Source organism: Sphaeramia orbicularis, chromosome 16 (genome assembly GCF_902148855.1).
Source record: "Sphaeramia orbicularis chromosome 16, fSphaOr1.1, whole genome shotgun sequence".
In the NCBI taxonomy this organism is placed as follows: Eukaryota; Metazoa; Chordata; class Actinopteri; order Kurtiformes; family Apogonidae; genus Sphaeramia; species Sphaeramia orbicularis.
Window position 1 is genome coordinate 60,758,417 of NC_043972.1, and position 20,063 is coordinate 60,778,479.

The 20,063-nt window shown below is 39.9% G+C and overlaps 1 protein-coding gene across 1 annotated transcript in view; it reads right to left on the bottom strand.

Annotated features, from left to right (window-relative positions):
- Nucleotides 1–19,231, bottom strand: part of LOC115435856 (high affinity nerve growth factor receptor-like) — a 72,918-nt gene extending 53,687 nt beyond the window's left edge. The window contains 4 exon segments of the mRNA XM_030158464.1: nt 12,598–13,140; nt 13,230–13,365; nt 18,507–18,619; nt 19,125–19,231. Coding sequence (XP_030014324.1) covers nt 12,598–13,140; nt 13,230–13,365; nt 18,507–18,619; nt 19,125–19,231 — 899 coding nt within the window.
- Nucleotides 19,232–20,063: the final 832 nt, after the last annotated feature.

Sequence of the window (20,063 nt, forward strand, 5' to 3'; positions counted from 1 at the left end):
AGACGGAGGACCAGAGCAGAACAGACAGCAGGCTGAAGTCCAGATGACCTGAGGACCGGACCTCCATGACCTCCAGCAGACAACAGAGGTTAACAAAGCCCAAGGCTGAGCTCAGACCGATCTAGCTCAAGTGGAAAGTAAACACAGGAGATGTCGAGCAGACGAGGCTGATGGGAAACTCTCCTCACTGAGTCCTTTTCCATTTGTGCAGACAGAGACGACCTGAGAAAAACCAGAGCTGTGGATCGCTTCCACACCAAGGATCGAATAGTTCTGGATTTTTCATTCGGCCTGAGCCCAGCACACATGCCGGCGAGGGCGTATTAAAATCGCATGGTTCTGTTATTTTTTAAAAAATTTTTTTAATTATTTCTCTCGCAAAATTACCTTTATTTGAAGTCACCAAGAAAAAATATCACAAAATGACTCGGCCACGCCCCTTCAAAAATCAAACTACATTACATGGATGGGAGCCCTCCCCAAATATTTTTCCACGTACAAACATGAAACTTGGTCCAGATGTAGCCCATGGTAGGACAAGTAAAAAATTACACCATGGCCCCGCCCTGAACTCAACAGGAAGTCGGCCATATTGGATGGAAGTGTGGACCAGTAAAATCCCACCCCTCATCCTTCCATCATCTCCTCCGACGGTTTACATCCAATTTGGACCAAACTGGGTGAAAATCACCTACACACACGTGTGATCAAAAGTGATCACCTACATTTTTGATCAAATGTTGGGCGTGGCTGTGACGAGCCTGTGATGAAGTGTTCATTTTCAGACGTATAAAACTGTGCTTATCTCACAGAATGTCGGATCCAGCCAACGATACGGTGTCCTCCAACTGTCAGTGGTTTCAGCAGCTGCATGGGGGGGTGAGGGCCTTAACACCACTTATGGTTTTAATTCTAGTTTAGTTTTGTTTAGTTTTGACTTTTTTTTCTCTAATTCAGTTCGTTTTAATTTGTTTGCTTGTTTTTTATTAGTTTTCATTTTTTTCTTAATACTTAGTTTTAGTTTAGTTTTAGTTCAGTGGTCTCTTTTCTCTTCTTCTCTGTCATCGTACTCAAATAAATCCCAGACAAGAAATATGTTATTTTCTTTTGTTCAGACAAGATATAGTTTTTAGATGTTTCCTGCTTGACAGTTTCCACTGTGACTCCAGTCTTCCTCAGAAGCACCATCTGACGTGCTGCTGATGGGTAATTTATCAGCTGGTCGGCTCGACAGACCAATCACAGTGGAAACTGTCACGCAGTTAACATCTTAAAAACTGTACCTTGTCTGAACAAAAGAAAATAGTATATTTACATAAACAGAAGACAAAATGAACGTCTTTAGCCTTATCCCAGACAGGACTCTGCTGCTTTAGTCTCCATGTTTCCAGGTAGAGTGGGGACCAGAAGATGACTGGAAACCACAAGTGACGGACCGTCAAATATCATATGGTGCCGCTAGATAAAACTGCTCAAGTGAAATAAATCGATTTTGTATCAATCCGACATTGACAAAGACAAAAACGAAGGGAATTTTATCCATAATTTTTATCTGTTTTAGTTAGTTTTGTAAACACACAATACAGTTTCAGTTAGTTATGTTTTTTTTCCTTTTAATGATAGTTTTTATTTCAGTTAACGAAAATGTTTTTACAATTCTAGTTTTTGTCATTTCGTTAGTTTTCGTTAACGATAATAACCTTGGTCCACAGACAGTGTACGGACACCCAGATGGAATCATGGGTAAGGATCCTGTTGGAGTCAAATGTTCACCTCCGGACTCCAGACTGATGGACACACAGTGGACCAGTTAAATATGATCTGAGGACAAATACAACAGACTGATGTGGAGAAGATGATGATGGTGATGATGAGCAGCAGAATGACTCAGTCTGGATAAAGACAATTAAAGACGTGTCTCTCTAAACCAGGGGTGTCAAACATGCGGCCCAGGGGCCAAATCTGGCCCCCCCGCCAAAGGTTCCATTCCGGCCCTGCAGGATGAAAGTGCAAAACTGAACCTGAACAGTCCAGGTTGAACAAATCCTGTTGGTTCAGGTTCCACATACAGACCAATGTGATCTACAGTCAGAAGAACAACACAATAACCCAGAAATAATGACAAACACACATTTTCTTTTGGAAAAGTTATGTGGACAAAATTTAAGTGAATAAAATCACATTACACTGTGAAAACATTTATATTTACAAAACTATTCTTTCACAATAAAACACAAATAAATACATAAATAAAAACACAGACGAACAACCTGAAATGTGTAATTGTAACAGTATTCTGCCTGTTCCTAAATGTTTGGTGCATTTATGGATCCACTGGGATCTGCAGTTGTGTTCATAATAACAGATGGAATATTGTAGAAATTGTTCAAATTTTAGTTCCAAACTCCAACATTTTAATAATATTCTGCCTGTTCCCAAATGTTTATGGAACACTGTCTGTAAATGTACATGTGGAAATAATAAGTCGACTCATAATATTGTTAAAACTGCACTGATTTTTCAAATGAAATTTCAGTTTTTTTCAGATTATTCACATCTTTTTTGTAAAATGTAAATATTCTCATAATTTAATTGGGTTTTTTTGGACTAAAACAAAAAGAAAAACTTGGATGTGTCATTATTTATAGGTTATGAAGTCATTATTTTACTGGTCTGGCCCACCTCAGATTAAATCGGGCTGAATGTGGAACTGAGCCAACATGAGTTTGGGAGCCCTGCTGTAGACCAACGCTGACTTCAGATGTGACCCCGCCCACTCTGCAGACAGAACCACCCAACCAGGGCCCAGGGTGGTGTCGGTTTGTCCCTGTCGGAGCTCAGATACCTGGGCTGGGTTCTACTGGATAACAGCAGGCGTGGTTCCACTTCTGCGTCTGTCAGCTGGAGCGCACAAAACCTTTGGATTCATGTAAAACCGACCCACGCCGCAATAACGCGATTACAGGGCAGGTGGGCCCGCCATCACCCTCCGCCTTCACTTATTGGATTGAGCCAAGTGGGCTGTATATCATCTATTGTTCCCGGGTGGGGGCATTGACTGGCAATTCACAAAATTGAATTTATGACTCTATGTATGATGAATTTCAGCCTCTGCTCCCCAGTTAATGGCCCCTTGTTTGTTCAGTGCCTCTGTTCGCTTCCATTTCCAATCCGGTCAAGTGTTGTTGTTTACGTGGAGCGCCGCAGTAAACACAGGCAGAGAAATCCTGCTCGCTTATCGATCGGACGCTTCAAAGAGAATGTCAAAGCTCACCCTGAGCTCTGAACGAAGCCCGTTCAGCCGCCGCCGCTCGTATTGGAAATACCTCTGAGGTCACATTAGACCGAGGAGGGGGACGAGGGCCGGACTGGACTGAAACAGGTGGAAAGAAGCAGAAAGCAGCAGGAAACGGAGCGGCGGCGCTCAAACGGCGCTTTCACAAGTGGAGTTCCTTCTTTAACTAGTGCTAATTGCTTGGATTCAGAGACGGGAACAAAGACAGAACAGCGTGGTAGTGCAGAGAGTGACATTTAGTTTTCTATGTCGGAGCTGATGGCAGGTTGCATAATAATACAGCAGCAGCTTTAAATCACAGCTGGTCCACTTTCTACTGCGTTCTCTCAGAAAAGTTGGAAAAAGCCACCATTAAATACCAGTGTGCTGCTGCCAGAGCACTTCCACACAATGACTTCACCTATTTATTCAAGCGTCTGTCCATCATCTACAGCACAGGAGTCAAACTCATGTTAGTTCAGTTCCACATTCAGCCCAGTGTGATGTAAAGTGGGCCGAACCACGACAATATTATAAATAACAGGATAAGAACTTTAGAGTGGAAAAAGTAAATTCTGTAAAGAAAATGTCGACATCTACAAACTGTACTTGAACATAACATGAACAAATATGAACAAGCTGAAAATTCTTTAGTAAAATAAGTGCAATGTTAATAATATTACACCTTAGATACATGTGCATCACAATTTACAGATCACAGTGGATCTACAAATACACACAACATTAACCCTTTCATGCATGAATTATGAGAACCTTAGTTGAGTTTTTTTTTTTTTGTGTGTGTGTGTGTTTTTATTCCTCCGTAGACATGAAAAAAAAAATGAGATTGAGGGTTTTTTTTTTTTTTCATAGATTTACAAAAATGTCCACTCAGTTACACCATGAATTTTATTCCTGAAGCAAAGAAACATGTATTTAAAACCCAATATCATAAAGTGATATGAAAACAATGAAATGAAACCATGTTTAATGCAGCTAATCTGATGTTTTCTCACATTTTAACATATTCTAATACTAGTTATTACTCACTTCATAGAGATAATATGCAAAAAATAACAATTAACAATTGATTTCCACTCAAGAACCAATCAAGAACAGCAAAGTTACAGCAATGGTATGAAATGCAGTTTATAAAATGATGCATCAGTGTCCACTGTGTCGGCTGATATGAAACTAAAACAACTAAACCCATGAATATACAAGAGAACAGCTGAAGAAGAACTGTCCACTGGAGTGACCACTGTGCATGAAAGGGTTAAATAACAGGCAGAATATTATTGAAATTCCACAGACTTCTATTAAGATATTTTAGATATTCACATTTTTTGTAAAAGGCCAGTCTGTAAATTTAAACATTTTTGTGTAATTGTACTTTTTTACACTAAAAGAGACAAATGTACAGTTTTCATTATTTATAGGTTATTCTGGTAGTATTTAACTGATCTGATCCACTTTAGACTGAAATGACCTCAAATGATTTGAACATCCTTGATTGTTCATATCTTCAGTGTTACTTTTACATTTCACACATTCGTCCCAGGGGCCAGTTTTAGCCACATGTTTAACACCTGTGATCTACAGCACAGGTGTCAAACATGTGGCCTGGGGGCTAAAAACCGGCCCCCAAAGGCTCCAGTCTGGCCCCTGGGAGGAATGTGTGAAAATGACACTGAAGACATGAACCATCCAGGATGTTCAAATGATCTGAGTTCAGGTTCCACATACAGGCCAGTCCGATCTAAAGTGGGTCAGAGCCATATTAATTTAAATTCATTCATATAAACTCAAAACAGAGAGTAACTGATACAAAGACATTATTACAAATATTAAATTATTTAACTCATTGTGTTGTGATTAGGGATGGAACCATATGAAAATTTCATATCACGGTTATTGTGACCAAAATTATCACGGTTATCATCATTATCGTGGTATTGTTGAAATTGTGCTGAAAATGTTCAAAAAGTACTGATACACACACTGAAAGAATTTAACGAAGTTGTATTTTGAAAAAAAAAAAAAAACAACAACCCCCCCCCCCTCCAAAAAAAAAAAGTAATTGGCACAACGCACTTCCTCTTGGCAGAAACATTCCAATATTAACCCTTAGTGGTCTGAGTCTATTTTGTCTGTTTTTCAGTCCTTTTGATTTGGCCTTTGTATACTATAGAAACAAATGTTTACTATACCCATGTTTGGGATCTGTTTTTTCAGCACAACTTCATCTATATCATCTATTATTTTTTCACTTTAACCTACTATAAAAACATAAAAGGACAAAAAACACAAAAAAATATATAAAATGCAATTTGAAAAATGTATATAATTTATTGCATAAATAACACACAGATGCTTAACGAACCTTTTCAAAGACTTTAAAAGTGAATATTGGTTCCAAATATTAGGTATAGAAAATTAAAATTGTAATAAATTCAAACTATACTCAAATATTTGACATAAAAGCAGATCTTTACATAGGTGTTTTTTCCCCTTAAAGTGCGGTAATCAAACACGGTTATCATGAGAATTAGAATTTAAAGGGTAATACTAACCGTTGGCAATTTGACCGCGGTTTATCGTTACACCGGTAATCGTTACATCCCTAATTGTGACTGCCTCCACTGCTACCGCCACCACAGTAATGCTATCAAATTAGACTACTAGTATTATTATTATATATTTGTGTATTATTACAACAATTCTTATTTCCCCCCTCTCTCTTTCTCTCTTTCTCTCTTTCATTCACAAGCCCCTCTTCCCCTTTTCCCTGTCGCCTCTAACCAAACTGTACTGTTTAGTTGCTCTTTACATTTATGATCTTTTTCATTGGAATATAATGTTGTCGTTGTTCGTCAATACTCTGTCGTCGTTGTTGTTTTAGGTTTGTTTATTCATTTGTTTGATTTTCCCTTTGTTTATGTGTTGTTGTTTTTCTGTCCACAATGCCTTTTTAACTATCATTAATAAAAATAAATAAATAAATAAAGTGGGTCAGAACCAGGAGAGTAAGAGCATCAGAACCTCTAAATAATGACAACTGCACATTTTTCGGTCCCACTTCTATTCTATTGGGCTGAATGTGGAAGCTGAACTAAACTGAGTTTGTCAGACTGAACTGAACATGGACCGGAGGTGTGTCCAAGCACAAGGTCATGACATCACAGTCAGCTGCACTGGTTCAGCAGGAGTGGAATCTGCATGGGGGGGGGGGGGGGGGGGGGGGTACTGGACTGTTAGTGTATTTTCTTTCTCTTCTGTCTCGACCCAGTCCTGGTGGAGACGACATTATTATTACAGCGGCAACAAGTTTCCATAAAAATGATCTTCAAATGCCTTTAACGGTATGTCCAGAATGAAACCAGGGTAGATGTTAGGGTTGATTCCACGGCTGTGGTGTGTGAACAGATCAGTTTAACCCATCTGTGGGCTCACCCTTAGAACATTCACACTGACCCGGAACCTGGAACTAAACACAACTACAGCACACATAAACACAGGTAGGCTTCAGAACAGGGCTCTGGAACTCATTTTCTGTCAGGTTCCACATTCAGCCTTATTTGATCTGCAGTGGGTCGGACCAGTAAAATAATAACAGAATAAATGATAAATAATGACAACTGCAAATATTTGCCTTTGTTTTAGTGAAAAAAAAAACCTATTAAATTATGAAAATACTTACTTTGATAAACTATCCAAACAAAAAAGATGTGAATAACCTGAAAAAAACTGATATTTATTAAGACAAATAAGTGCAATTTTAACAATATTATGCCTCAATTTATCATTTATACATGTGCATTATCTACAAAGACACTAAACACTTGTCTTTAGACATTTCAGGTTGTTCATATTTTTCAGATTATTCACATTTTATTGTTACAGGATAGTTTGTAAATGTAAATATTTTCATAATTTAATGTTATCTTTTGCACTAAAACAAAGACAAAAATTTGAAGTTGTCATTATTTATAGACATGATGTAATATTTTTGTCACACCAAACCCAGTAGTAAATCTGCAGTCATTCTTTTGTGTCAGTTCTTCTGCTGTTCTTTTTTGACTGTAGATCAGATTGGTCTGGATGTGGAACCGACACTAAAATGAGTTCCACAGCCTGGACTGTGGAATTTATACACTTTGTAAATTCATCCCAGGGATCAGATTGGAACCTTTGGCGGGATGCATTTGGGCCCCGGGACGCATGTTTGACAGCCCTGCTTTAGAACCATCTGGACAATACTTCTACAAATGTGTTACGTTTGGAATGTCCAGGAGCGCAGTAGGTACAGAGGATGAATGTGGTCGATTAATGTGTCCAGCATTTTCTTCGCTTCAATTCAATTGAATAATTATTTGAATGGGTGAAAAATGTACAAATGTGAAAGAAATATGTGTGAAAGTGACAAACATGTCCTTTATTCAACAACCCCAAAAAGTATAAATCTAAAAGGATAATCATATTTTTATATATATATATATATATATATATATATATATATATATATATATATATATATATATATATATATATGTATATATATATACACAAATACTAACAATAAAAACAGTATAAAAGTACATATACAAATATCTAAAGATATAAATAACAACGAACCAGTCCAATGGCATCTATAAACAAGTGGTTCCAGGCACAACAAGCCCCGCCCCTCGCACATATTGTATCTGATGTTGTCATGGATCCAGCTGATGTCATCATGTCTATGTGTGTGCTGATGTCATATCAGTCACCTCTATATATGTGCCAAGTTTGAAGGAAATTGAGACAAAATTGATGTTCTTATAGATGGGACATTTCAGCCATTTTAAGTCAATGGGAGAAGATTTAAAAAGTTCATAAAAAATGTGAACTTTAACTTACTTTTCCAAAAATATAATCACATCTATTCTGCATCACTGGTAATCTATAAGCCATATCAGGTATGAATTCAACCAATAGTTTTACAGCTAAAGTGTAAATAAACAAACAAACAAACCGAACCAAAAAGAAAAGCCCTTGCCTCCCCTTTTGGGGGTGGGGTCAAAATATGTCAGTGCAGTCTTCAACACATTTGGATCCAACTTATGAACTTAAACCAACTGAAACAAATACAGGCTCAGATTTGTAATGTGTGTGTTACAGATTCAAAGTTTAAAGGAGGAAGGGTCAGAGGGTTAGGGGTTAGGGGGTTAGGGGTTAGGGGTTAGGGGTTAGGGGTTAGGGGGTTAGGGTAGCCCTTCCCAGTTTAAAAACTGGGACATCAGGGAACATAGAATTTGAAAAAAAACTTGACAGTTAATGAAATGAAATTAAACCCCAGTGTTTCTGCTTGTAGATGCTAGATTTCAAAGCTTTTGACTTTAAAATTCTGGTTTACGAGTACACCTGAATGCACCATTAGTCACAGTCATGTAAACCAGTGCAAACACCAGGATGTTCATGGATCAGCTGTGCAGTTTTATTAACACATGATTACCTGGAACATTGAACACCTCACTTTCCCGACTCAGCATGGATCTGCTCCAGCCTGACACCTTCTGGAATCAGCTGTATGCCGATCAATTTGGGGGCGAGGGGGGTCACTAGAAATCTGGGGGGGGGCACGTAACCCTAACCCTAACCCTAACCCCCCCTCCCTAGTGCTGTCTGTGCACATGGTCTAAACGAATGGGTATGGCAGTACATTCCAAAGTAGAAAAGTCCATATATAGACACTTTCTGCTGTTTAGTCCTGGTCTCTTCTGTTGTTTGTGTTGATCCTGGCATCGTGTGCGTCACAATAATCATCCGTGTGAAACAACAGTGGAACCAATGTTCAACAGCAGAAAAATCAAGGAAACCAAGCTTCCATTCAGGAAAATTGTAATCAAATATTTTTTGTAATTTGATTTGAGTCAATTTAGTGATTATTTGTTTCAGCTCTACTTCCCACTTATCTGTCCTTTAGTTTTCTGAAGGAGGTTTTGGTGAAAACCATGAGTGCGCAGCATTCTCTGAGGTGGGGTTACTGTTTACATTCTACAAAAGTCACAATGGCATTCTTTATACATACACTACCGGTCAAAAGTTTTAGAACACCCCAATTTTTCCAGTTTTGTATGTAAATTCCAGCAGTTCCAGTCCAATGAACAGCTGAAATGGTACAAAGGTAAGTGGTGAACTGCCTGAGTTAAAAAAAAAAAAAAAGTTAAGGTTAAACAAAACTGAAAAATAATGTACATTTCAGAATTATACAAAAAGGCGAACAAGAAATGGGTTAACAACTGAAAGCAGTTCTGCAGCAATGGAGGTTTGATCAAGTCTGGAAAGTGCTACCAATTCCTTCCTTTGTGAATTCCTTCCAACCCCCTGTGTCTGCAGAACAGGAGTGTGGAACACACTGGTACCATACCCATGTGATGGGTTGAGTTTGTTTTTTTTTTACCTCTGGCAGTTCACCGCTTACCTTTGTACCATTTACAGCTGTTTATTGGACTGGAACTGCTGGAATTTACAGACAAAACTGGAAAAATTGGGATGTTCTAAAACTTTTGACTGGTAGTATATATATATATATATATATATATATATATATATATATATATATATATATATATATATATATATATATATATGTTTTGTGCATAAAGAGACCAGTTTTTTTTCTCCCAAAATTAGATTTTTATTTTACTTGTCAGCAAAAACGGAATTTCACAGTAGGAACAAATTCTATGACTGTACTGGATAAAAGAACCCTTTATGTTCTGGACGGTAGAACCCTTTCTTATTCTTTTACTCATGTACAGTCGTATATAACAGGTGCACACATAAGGCCCAAAGGGGGGCTGAGCCCCTGCCCTTTTGCCTCTTTGAAAAAAGTGTCCTTTTGATTTTTTGTAAATAAATAACTTCCCTTTCTGTGTAGGGCTGTAAAAGAAAACAGCGGTACAGAAACACCACGGTTATGTACCGTATGCATTTCCATGTAATAGCGTGTCATGCGGTTGTATGTGTGAAGTCTGAAGCCACTCCCCTGTCCGCTGACTGTCAGTGAGGGGCGGGGCTTCCACCCTCTGCACGTATGTGATCTACACACAGTGGAGCCACTTAACCCTTTGTGAGTTCTAAAGCCAAACCCCCCCCCATCCACAACAGTGATTGGACATTAACTTGCGGGGGCGGGGCTTTGTCCTGCCTGGATACACACACACACACACACACACACACACACACACATACACACACTCAGTTTCCTGTAAAGCAGTAATAAAGCGCCAACGCAAAATCAACCGCAAAACTGAAAACCTGCGGTCTATAAGGGCACAGTGTGCAGAGTGGAGCCAACGGTTTGGTGTTTTCCCCAGTACCACTGCATCCCTAATATATATGTGTGTGTGTGTGTGTGTGTGTGTGTGTGTGTGTGTGTGTGTGTGTGTGCGTGTGTGTGTGTGCGTGTGTGTGTGCGTGTGAGTGTGTGTGTGTGTAACTCTAAAATGGGCTTTACAACAGCAGTAAACATATGAAAACTGCACTCTAAGAAATAAAACATTGGAATTTGTTGGATTTAGATAAAAATGTTATTTAACTTGTTCCACAAAATATGGTTATTTAAATGTAAAAAGATGTTGCAGTTAATTGCAAAACTAACCTACTAATAAATCCATAGTAATTGTGTCAATAAACCTAAAGGAAGCTGTCGCTTTAATGCTACAACTCAAGAATTACATTTTCTAATCAACAGTATTAGTTTGGATTTACACACAGTTTGTTGTAAATTTAGTGACGGAAGTCCGATTCTTTTAACTAACTCGATTCTTTTGGTTTGTTCATCTGTTGCGAATTGATTCTGAATCGAAGCAGGATGTTTTTTTTTTCAAATTAATGAATTGATTCAGAATCGATTTGCAACAGATGAACGAATCTGAGAATCGAGTTAGTTAAAAGAATTGGACTTCCGTCACTAAATTTACAACAAATTGTGTGTAAATCCAAACAAATACTGTTGATTAGAAAATGTAATTCTTGAGTTGTAGCATTAAACCGACACCTTCCTTTACGTTTATTGACATAATTACTTTGGATTTATTAGCAAGTTATTTCTGCAATTTACTACTACATTTTTTTATATTTAAATAACTATATTTCATGGAACAAGTTATGTCACATTTTTAACAAAATCCAATAAATTCCAATGCTTTATTTCTCAGAGTGTGCAGTGGCTGATGTGTTTGTAGAATCCTGCACCTCCATCAGCGCTGCTCTGTCCTGTTTCTGTCACTGCAGGAGCTCAGACTGAACTCACAGGTACAACTGAACTATCAAACAATGCTGGTTATTATCAGGTTACATAATTAACCCCGTTATCATCACATTATTGAAATATAATTGTTTCTTATCATGGTTTTGTTTAATGCTGTACTTGTAGTAAATCTTCGGTTCAGGGCTGTGTCATGTTCTGACCATGAACACCTTCTATTGTTTTCAACATTCTGTTCTTAATATGTGAGCACATCCACTCAGACTGAAACTTCAGCTTCTACAGACACGCTGAAGGCCGTCTGAAAGCCCTCAGTCCTCATCTGTTCCCATCACTCTCTGTCACTTATTGTTATATTGATTTTCAATAACCAAACGGACTAATTATTGACATGCTCATCCATCTCAAATTGCAAAAGAATTACTTTACACGTTGACATAATGTTCACTAGAAAACGACGGAAAAACACGGGAGTTCAGAAGGTTTCAAAGATGAATCAGATTCCATCAAAAATAAAAAAGACGCACAAAAGTCCAGGATGTTGAGCAACAGTCACCCATTATCTGGGTTAGGGTTAGAGGGTTAGGGGGTTAGGGACTTGGAGTTAAATTTAGGGTTAGGGGGTTAGGGTTGAATTTAGGGTTAGGGTTAGGGTTAGGGTTAAATTTAAGGTTAGGGTTAGCAGCCAAGCACCCGTTTGTAGCTGAAGCCACAGAGCCCAGACTTTGCGTGGCCATACCGTCACCACGGTAACTCCATCCTCCATCCCAGCCTGTACATCTCACTAATGCCCAAGCGGCAGAATCTCCACTCTAACACCTGAACTTGATCAGATGAATGTTGCCGTGTTGGTGATAAACATGTTGTTTGTCTGTACAAAGCCTGATGTGAACGGCCTCTGGAAGCTCTGCCAGTCACACACTTAAAGCCAATCAAATCCCACCTACGGTGATAAGTCCAACACAACTGGAGAAAATCAAAGTTGGCAGAAGCCCAGCGTCGGGGCATGTGAACACATTTAATCCACTCCTGCTCATGTCCAGGCACATGTAGAGCGCTGTGTACTTACATCTCTGTCACGTTCTCGCTCTCTTGTATCGCCAGCGTGGGGATGCTGGAGATCCCGTCGGGCTCCAGACACTGCAGCATGGCGAAGGAGCAGCGGCAGGCGGACGGGCATCCTCCGGAGGCGGGCGCAGGGGCCACCACGATGAGGGTGAGCATCAGGGCCACGGGCGCCGCCGTTGGCGCTGCGCCCTCTGCCACGGCCATGAGTGGAGTGGACGCTCCGAGGACGATATGGTGGACAGACGGGTGGGCTGGAGTGGAGCTGGAGGTCTGTGTGGTCCGACCTAATGAGGAGCAGAGGGGAGGTGAGAGGCGTTCACACAGAGGGTCCTCTGGTAGAGATGGGATCCCAGCTGGTCGAGTCTGAGACTGAGCCACAGCTGTACTGAGCAGCAGGAGGGGGGGTGGGGGTGGGGGGGAGGCAGGAGAGGGGCCTCTGGGGACATGGTGGTAGTGGGCTGCTGCCTTTCTCTCTCCCTCTCGTTTCTCTCCCCTCCATGAGAAGGGAGGGGCGAGATAGCAGAGGTCCAGAGTCACCAGACACCTCAGAAAGCAAGAAGGGAGGGAGGGAGGGAGGGGTGGGGGGGTGATGATGAGGATGATGATGATGATGTGTGGGAGGAGATGGGATACGCTGATAGAGATCTCATCTGCCTCCTGGGTGAGAGTCTGAGGTCCAGCCAGACCCAAACATCAGGACTGAGGTACCTGATAGTGAGTACTGCTGCTGTCCAAACATCCTGTTGGAGCGTGGACGCACATGTGGGATCTGTGGAGATCGATGGATGGAAGGGTTGAGATTATTAAAGCTGAAGGAAACAACTGACAAATGGAACGGCTGAGGAAAGAAAGGGCAGAGGTTTGGAGAAGAACACCGAGCTGTTTATGATCACATGTTTGTGTCAAGGAGGAGCTCCGAGGAGGAAGAGAAATGAAATGAGTAGATTAGTAGGGTAAGGGTTAGTAACCCAAGTATTACTATAAGTATAAGTATTAGTATAAGTATTAGTATTAGTAGATTAGTAGGTCAAGTATTAGTATTAGCATTAATATTAGTATTAGTATTAGTAGATTAGTACATCAAGTATTAGTATTAGAATTAGTACTAGTAAATCAGTATATCAAGTATTAGTGTTAGTAGATTAGTAAATCAAGTATTAGTATTAATATTAGTAGATTAGTAGGTTCAATATTAGTATTAGTATTAGCACAAGTATTAGTATTAGTAGATTAGTACATCAAGTATTAGTATTATTATTAGTATTAGTAAATTAGTAGGTCAAGTATTAGTATTAGTATTAGTAGATTAGTAGGTCAAGTATTAGTATTAGTATTAGTATTAGTAGATTAGTAGGTCAAGTATTAGTATTAGTAGATTAGTACATCAAGTATTAGGATTAGTAGATTAGTACATCAAGTATTAGGATTAGTAGATTAGTAGATCAATTATTAGAATTAGTATTAGTAGATTAGTAAGTAAAGTATTAGTGTAAGTATTAGTAGATTAGTGGGTCAAGTATTAGTATTATTATTACTATTAGTATCAGTGTTAGTATTAGTGTTAGTATCAGTACCAGTTTCAGTATTAATATTAGTATGAGTATTATTATTACTATCAGTATCAGTATTAGAATCAACATTAGTGTTAGTATCAGTATTAGTATTAGTATCAGTGTCAGTATCACTATCACTATCAGTATCAGTATTAGTATCAGTATTAGTATTAGTGTTAGTAGTAGTATTAGTAGTAGTATTAGAATCACTATTAGTGTTAGTGTCAGTATTATTATTGTAGACATGGTGAGGAAAATGATCCACTTTGTTTGAATGATGTTTCTCAGTAAAATGTTGGGTCACTATTACACAGATCCAGGTCAAAGGTCAGATGGTGATTCCTCCTTTTTCCTCTGTTGTCTGATTTCCACAGAAAAGACGAAGGACAAACAGAGGAGAGACAGGTGGACTTGTACACAGTGGACCTGCGACCACTCCATCAACAGTTCCTGTGTCCTCCATCAACAGTTCCTGTGTCCTCCATAAACAGTTCCTGTGTCCTCCATAAACAGTTCCTGTGTCCTCCATAAACAGTCCCCGTGTCCTCCATAAATAGTTCCAGTGTCCTCCATAAACAGTTCCTGTGTCCTCCATAAACAGTCCCCGTGTCCTCCATAAACAGTTCCTGTGTCCTCCATAAACAGTTCCTGTGTCCTCCATCAACAGTCCCCGTGTCCTCCATAAACAGTCCCCGTGTCCTCCATAAATAGTTCCAGTGTCCTCCATAAACAGTTCCTGTGTCCTCCATAAACAGTCCCCGTGTCCTCCATAAACAGTCCCCGTGTCCTCCATAAACAGTTCCTGTGTCCTCCATAAACAGTCCCTGTGTCCATAAACAGTTCCTGTGTCCTCCAAAAACAGTTCCTGTGTCCTCCATAAACAGTTCCTGTGTCCATAAACAGTCCCTGTGTCCATAAACAGTCCCTGTGTCCATAAACAGTTCCTGTGTCCTCCAAAAACAGTTCCTGTGTCCTCCATAAACAGTTCCTGTGTCCATAAACAGTCCCTGTGTCCATAAACAGTTCCTGTGTCCTCCAAAAACAGTTCCTGTGTCCTCCATAAACAGTTCCTGTGTCCTCCATAAATATTGTTTAAATTTGTTGTAACATCTCAGTGGGTAGAACAAAATGAACAATGCTGGAACAAGTTAAATAATCTGAACAAGATTCAGCCTGAATAAGTAAATAAAAGTAAAAAATGATCTTTCAGATAAATATTCCACATTTAAGTCTGTTTGTCTCAGTCAGATGTTCTGTTTATTAGAACGAACCAAAGTCTGATCTTCATCCAATAAAACTGTGAGTGACAGTATTTACCTCAGATCAGTGACAGGTAATGATGAGCCATAAAACAAACAAACAAAGCCGTTTATCCACCGTTCCTTTTCCAGGGTTCATAGTTCAGTCCATGTGTACTAGATGTGACCAAATATGGACACACATCACAGTCACTGCTAAAGGCTCCTATTGATGGGCCATTGTAACTCACTATTCGACGTCAGTTGTGTTTATTTCTCACACCAACAACAAAAATCAACAACAAAAATCCTCTCCGATTCCTTCCATAAGAACCGACAGTGTTATTGCTAGTGGGTTTTTTTTTTTTTTCTACCACCACCACCGGGGTTTTCATCACAACCACACAAGTACAAATCTGTTTGTATTGCTCAAAGGTTGAAATATGTCGTGTAGGCATTTCTTCATGACTCCACCCTTACACTGCCTCCGTCTTATCTGAACATTACACTTGTAAAACCAACAGAACTTTCAGAACATCCTACCGTTGATGGAACCCTGAGTCCAATAGAAAAGGTTTGGATTCACTTCCTTTTTTTCATGGAATGATTTACAGAAAGACCTGAAACGGTTTATTTCAATCCATCTTAAAGCAACAGGACGATAATACTATTGGTCAATGATCGCTTCCACATTTTGCACTGAAGTTGTTCTTGAACTTTTACCGTATTTATGTTGGTCTTCTATTGTCTTTAGTTCTATATTAACCCTGTGTTAGTCTGCTGGGGATTCCAAACATGAGTAGTCCCCTGGAGTATTTACACACCCCAATACAAAAATGTTTATAGTGTTATTTTTATGTCAAATATAGTCATACTGCTCGTTCAGGATATATCTACAGTCCCTGTTGAATAATTGAATTGCTTGTAGCTGGTTGATAATAATAATAATAATAATAATAATAATAATAATAATAATAATAATAATAATAATAATAATAATGTGCTTCAACACACCAACCACAAGTAGCATTTTATTCCATATTTATATAACAGAGTAGCCTACTGATACATAATATGTAATTATTTCTACATATGAATTGTATGTAATTTGGCTAAAATTTCCTTAGGGGGTCAAATGAGTGTCCATATTTGTCAAAAAAACACTTGTCATAAATGCATAGAAGTGTGTGTAAATAATGCTAATCCATTTGTGCACAGACTACTGATATTCTCTGACAGTGGAAGCTCTATTTTCATAAATATTGGATTTGGAATAGCACGTGGATGTGAAAACTTTTGCTGGTGGACGGATGTGACATTACCCATGATGCTCTGGTCAGTCCCAGTACTTTATTAGGAATAAACTTATAGACTTCCTATTGCTAATTGTGCTCTTCTTCATAAATGTTGGTATTGTGGATCTAAAACAATCCCAGCTGACACAAAAACACAAAATGTGTCAGTGGACGGATGTGACATGGTTGTTGTGGATCCCATCATACTGATGCTCTGCAGCCATGTCAGCGTTTACACTAATGATCCCTGTGCAAAAACTAAGAGCACTATTATTTATTGGATAGTTTAGCATCAGACTAAAGAGGAAAGAACAATCTAGAATTGTTCTTTCTGTATAAAAATGCTTCTTATTGTAAAAGTGTTGATGTAAACAGTGCTGTGTGCCATTCTTCATGTATGTATTGGTGGAACAGAAGCAGGATGGATCAGCACCATACTCCAGACTGAACCTGTACAAATAAAACATGTGATATGGAGGAGAGAATCTGGGAAGAAAAACTGGGGAATCCAAAAGAAGAGAAGATTTGTTTTTCAGCTCAATTCAGTTCAAATAGAACTTGTCCATTTGTGACATGAAAATATAGCATTAATTGTGCTGAAACTGGACATTTTTGAGCTGAAAACATAGTTCATATGAGCATCAACATGTTGAACAGAACTGAAATCCTGTCCATTTGCACAACTGTCATTTACCAACACAAAGTTCCTTTGGATTCACTGAGACTGATTTAATATGAACAAAGACATGGAAAAAACATGTAGACTCAAGAATCTCAAATAACCACAATTATGTTCGTTAAATGGATCGTTGTTCCAAAATTTTCCATTATTGTTCCACCGGAAGAGTAACTTTGCAGATTACTGGAAACGTCTACGTGATGCAAAGTACAAAATGGGTGTGTCTTTATCTACTCAGATGCCCAGTGAAGTTTGAAGGGTTAGGGTAAAAACCCAAGCTGCTGGGAGATGGGGGTTCACTTATACGGTAAAAGACTAACCACTTGAAGTCGGTGTCAGAGAAAAAAAAGAAAAAAAAAAAAAAAAGAATCTAGCATCAAACACACATTTCGTTACAGAGAGAAAAAGCAAAAAAGCCTGCCCATAATAAGAGTTTCCTTTGTTACTTTTAATAGTCTTTAGTGACTGTTGGAGACTCCCATTATTCAATGACGTTATTCGTCGTAGGCTTATTATTGGTTAATGGTAGTTACTGGGCAGAACGTGTCAGTCACTCCATAAGCTGATTCTAATAAAAGCACATGCTTTTGCACGTGCACTGCTTTGGCTTAGCACCGGCACTGTTAGCCTAGCATGTCTTTACCACAAAAATCCCCTAGTTTGTATTCTGTTTTTTCTGCTCTACGCTCTCTTTACCACAACTACTTTCTAAAGCTGTAAAATTAGATCTTTTAGGTTGAATCTGACTTCTGCTCTGAGTTCAGCTCAGGCAGGTGTGAGTTCATCAAACCACACACACAAACACACACACACACACACACACACAAATCAAACCTGACTGTTCAGTACCTCTTAAAATAAAAATACAAGATACAGTTGGAAAATATGACTCTGAATATAACTGAAGACTTGCAAAAATAAAAAGACTCTTCAAGCAAAACAACTTTGTCATGTAAAGATTAAGCAGACAACTAATGATGTTACTTTTCCTCTCCTCCATTTTGGTTCATGCTGTATGATATTCACCTGACACTGTAAATTTAAAGTCACATTCAACTCCCATTTAATATGATCTGTTTAACAACATAAATAAGACCTCTAAGCAAATTTTAGCCAAATTATATATAAAACATATAAAAAAATACCTGTATTAGTCTGGTGGGGTGACTGAACTTCCCAGAAGGCCAAACCCACGTCTACCTCCAAGGACAGCTGCGCCACACTCCATGTGTTCCACTCTTGTTGAGTTAGAAGAGCACTAGGAGGGAGAAGAAGAAATAAGTTACCAACTAGAAATTATGAGCACTTCAGCAAAACTGGGGTGACAAAACAGCCCAGGGGACTAACGCAGGGTTAAAGTGCATTTATTTGTGTCAGTTGTTGGTTGTTGTTATAATCTGGCACTTTTCATTTTAATCTGTCAAATTTGAGGATTACCTGATGAAATAAAGGCTCTACTGTAAAAAAAAATGGAAGGGGGGGGGGGGGGTTACCGAGACCATCACAACAGACGTAGTTCAATAGGTAACACTTCAGACTGAAACGCAGGACACCAGGGATCCACCGGCGACTTTCAAACAGGGGGCGCAGCGCTGAGGGCACCAGTACGTTAATCTGCCACTGCTGTAGAGATTCTATTCTAGTTTCATCCACAGTGATGATGTGAGGCTGTCAGTGGATTCTGACCTGTGATCTGTGTCCACACAGGACGGCACTGCGATGTGAATTTGTACTGAGTAATGCAGTGTTTATCAGTAGCTAACCATTTCTTCAGTGCTCCAGTGCACGTGTCGCTAACCATCGCTCCGGTGCACGTGTCGCTAACCATCGCTCCGGTGCACGTGTCGCTAACCGGCGCTCCAGTGCACATGTCGCTAACCGTCGCTCCGGTACACATGTAGCTAACTGTCGTTCCGGTGCACATGTCGCTAACTGTTGCTCCGGTGCACGTGTCACTAACCGTCGCTCCGGTGCACATGTAGTTAACCGTCGTTCCGGTGCCTGTGTTGCTAACCGTCGCTACGGTGCCTGTGTTGCTAACTGTTGTTCTGGTGCATGTGTTGCTAACCATCACTCCAGTGCACGTGCTGCTAACTGTCGCTCCAGTGCACGCGTATCAAACTGTCGTTGCAGTGCCTGTGTTGCTAACCGTTGCTGCGGTGCCTGTGTTACTAACCGTCGCTCCGGTGCCTGTGTTGCAAACTGTCGCTGCGGTGCCTGTCTTGCTAACCATCGCTCCAGTGCCTGTGTTGCTAACCGTCGCTGCAGTTCCCTGTCTTGCTGACCGTCGCTGCGGTGCCTGTGTTGCTAACCGTCGCTGCGGTGCCAGTGTTGCTAACCGTCACTTCAGTGCCTGTGTTGCTAACCGTTGCTCCAGTGCACATGCTGCTAACTGTCGCTCCGGTGCCTGTGTTGCTAACCGTCGCTGCGGTGCCTGTGTTGCTAACCGTTGCTGCGGTGCCTGTGTTGCTAACTGTCGCTCCAGTGCCAGTGTTGCTAACTGTCGCTCCGGTGCCTGTGTTGCTAACTGTCGCTCCGGTGCCTGTGTCGCTGTCGCTGCGGTGCCTGTGTTGCTAACCGTCGCTGCGGTGCCTGTGTTGCTAACTGTCGCTCCGGTGCCAGTGTTGCTAACTGTCGCTCCGGTGCCGGTGTTGCTAACTGTCGCTCCGGTGCCTGTGTCGCTAACTGTCGCTGCGGTGCCT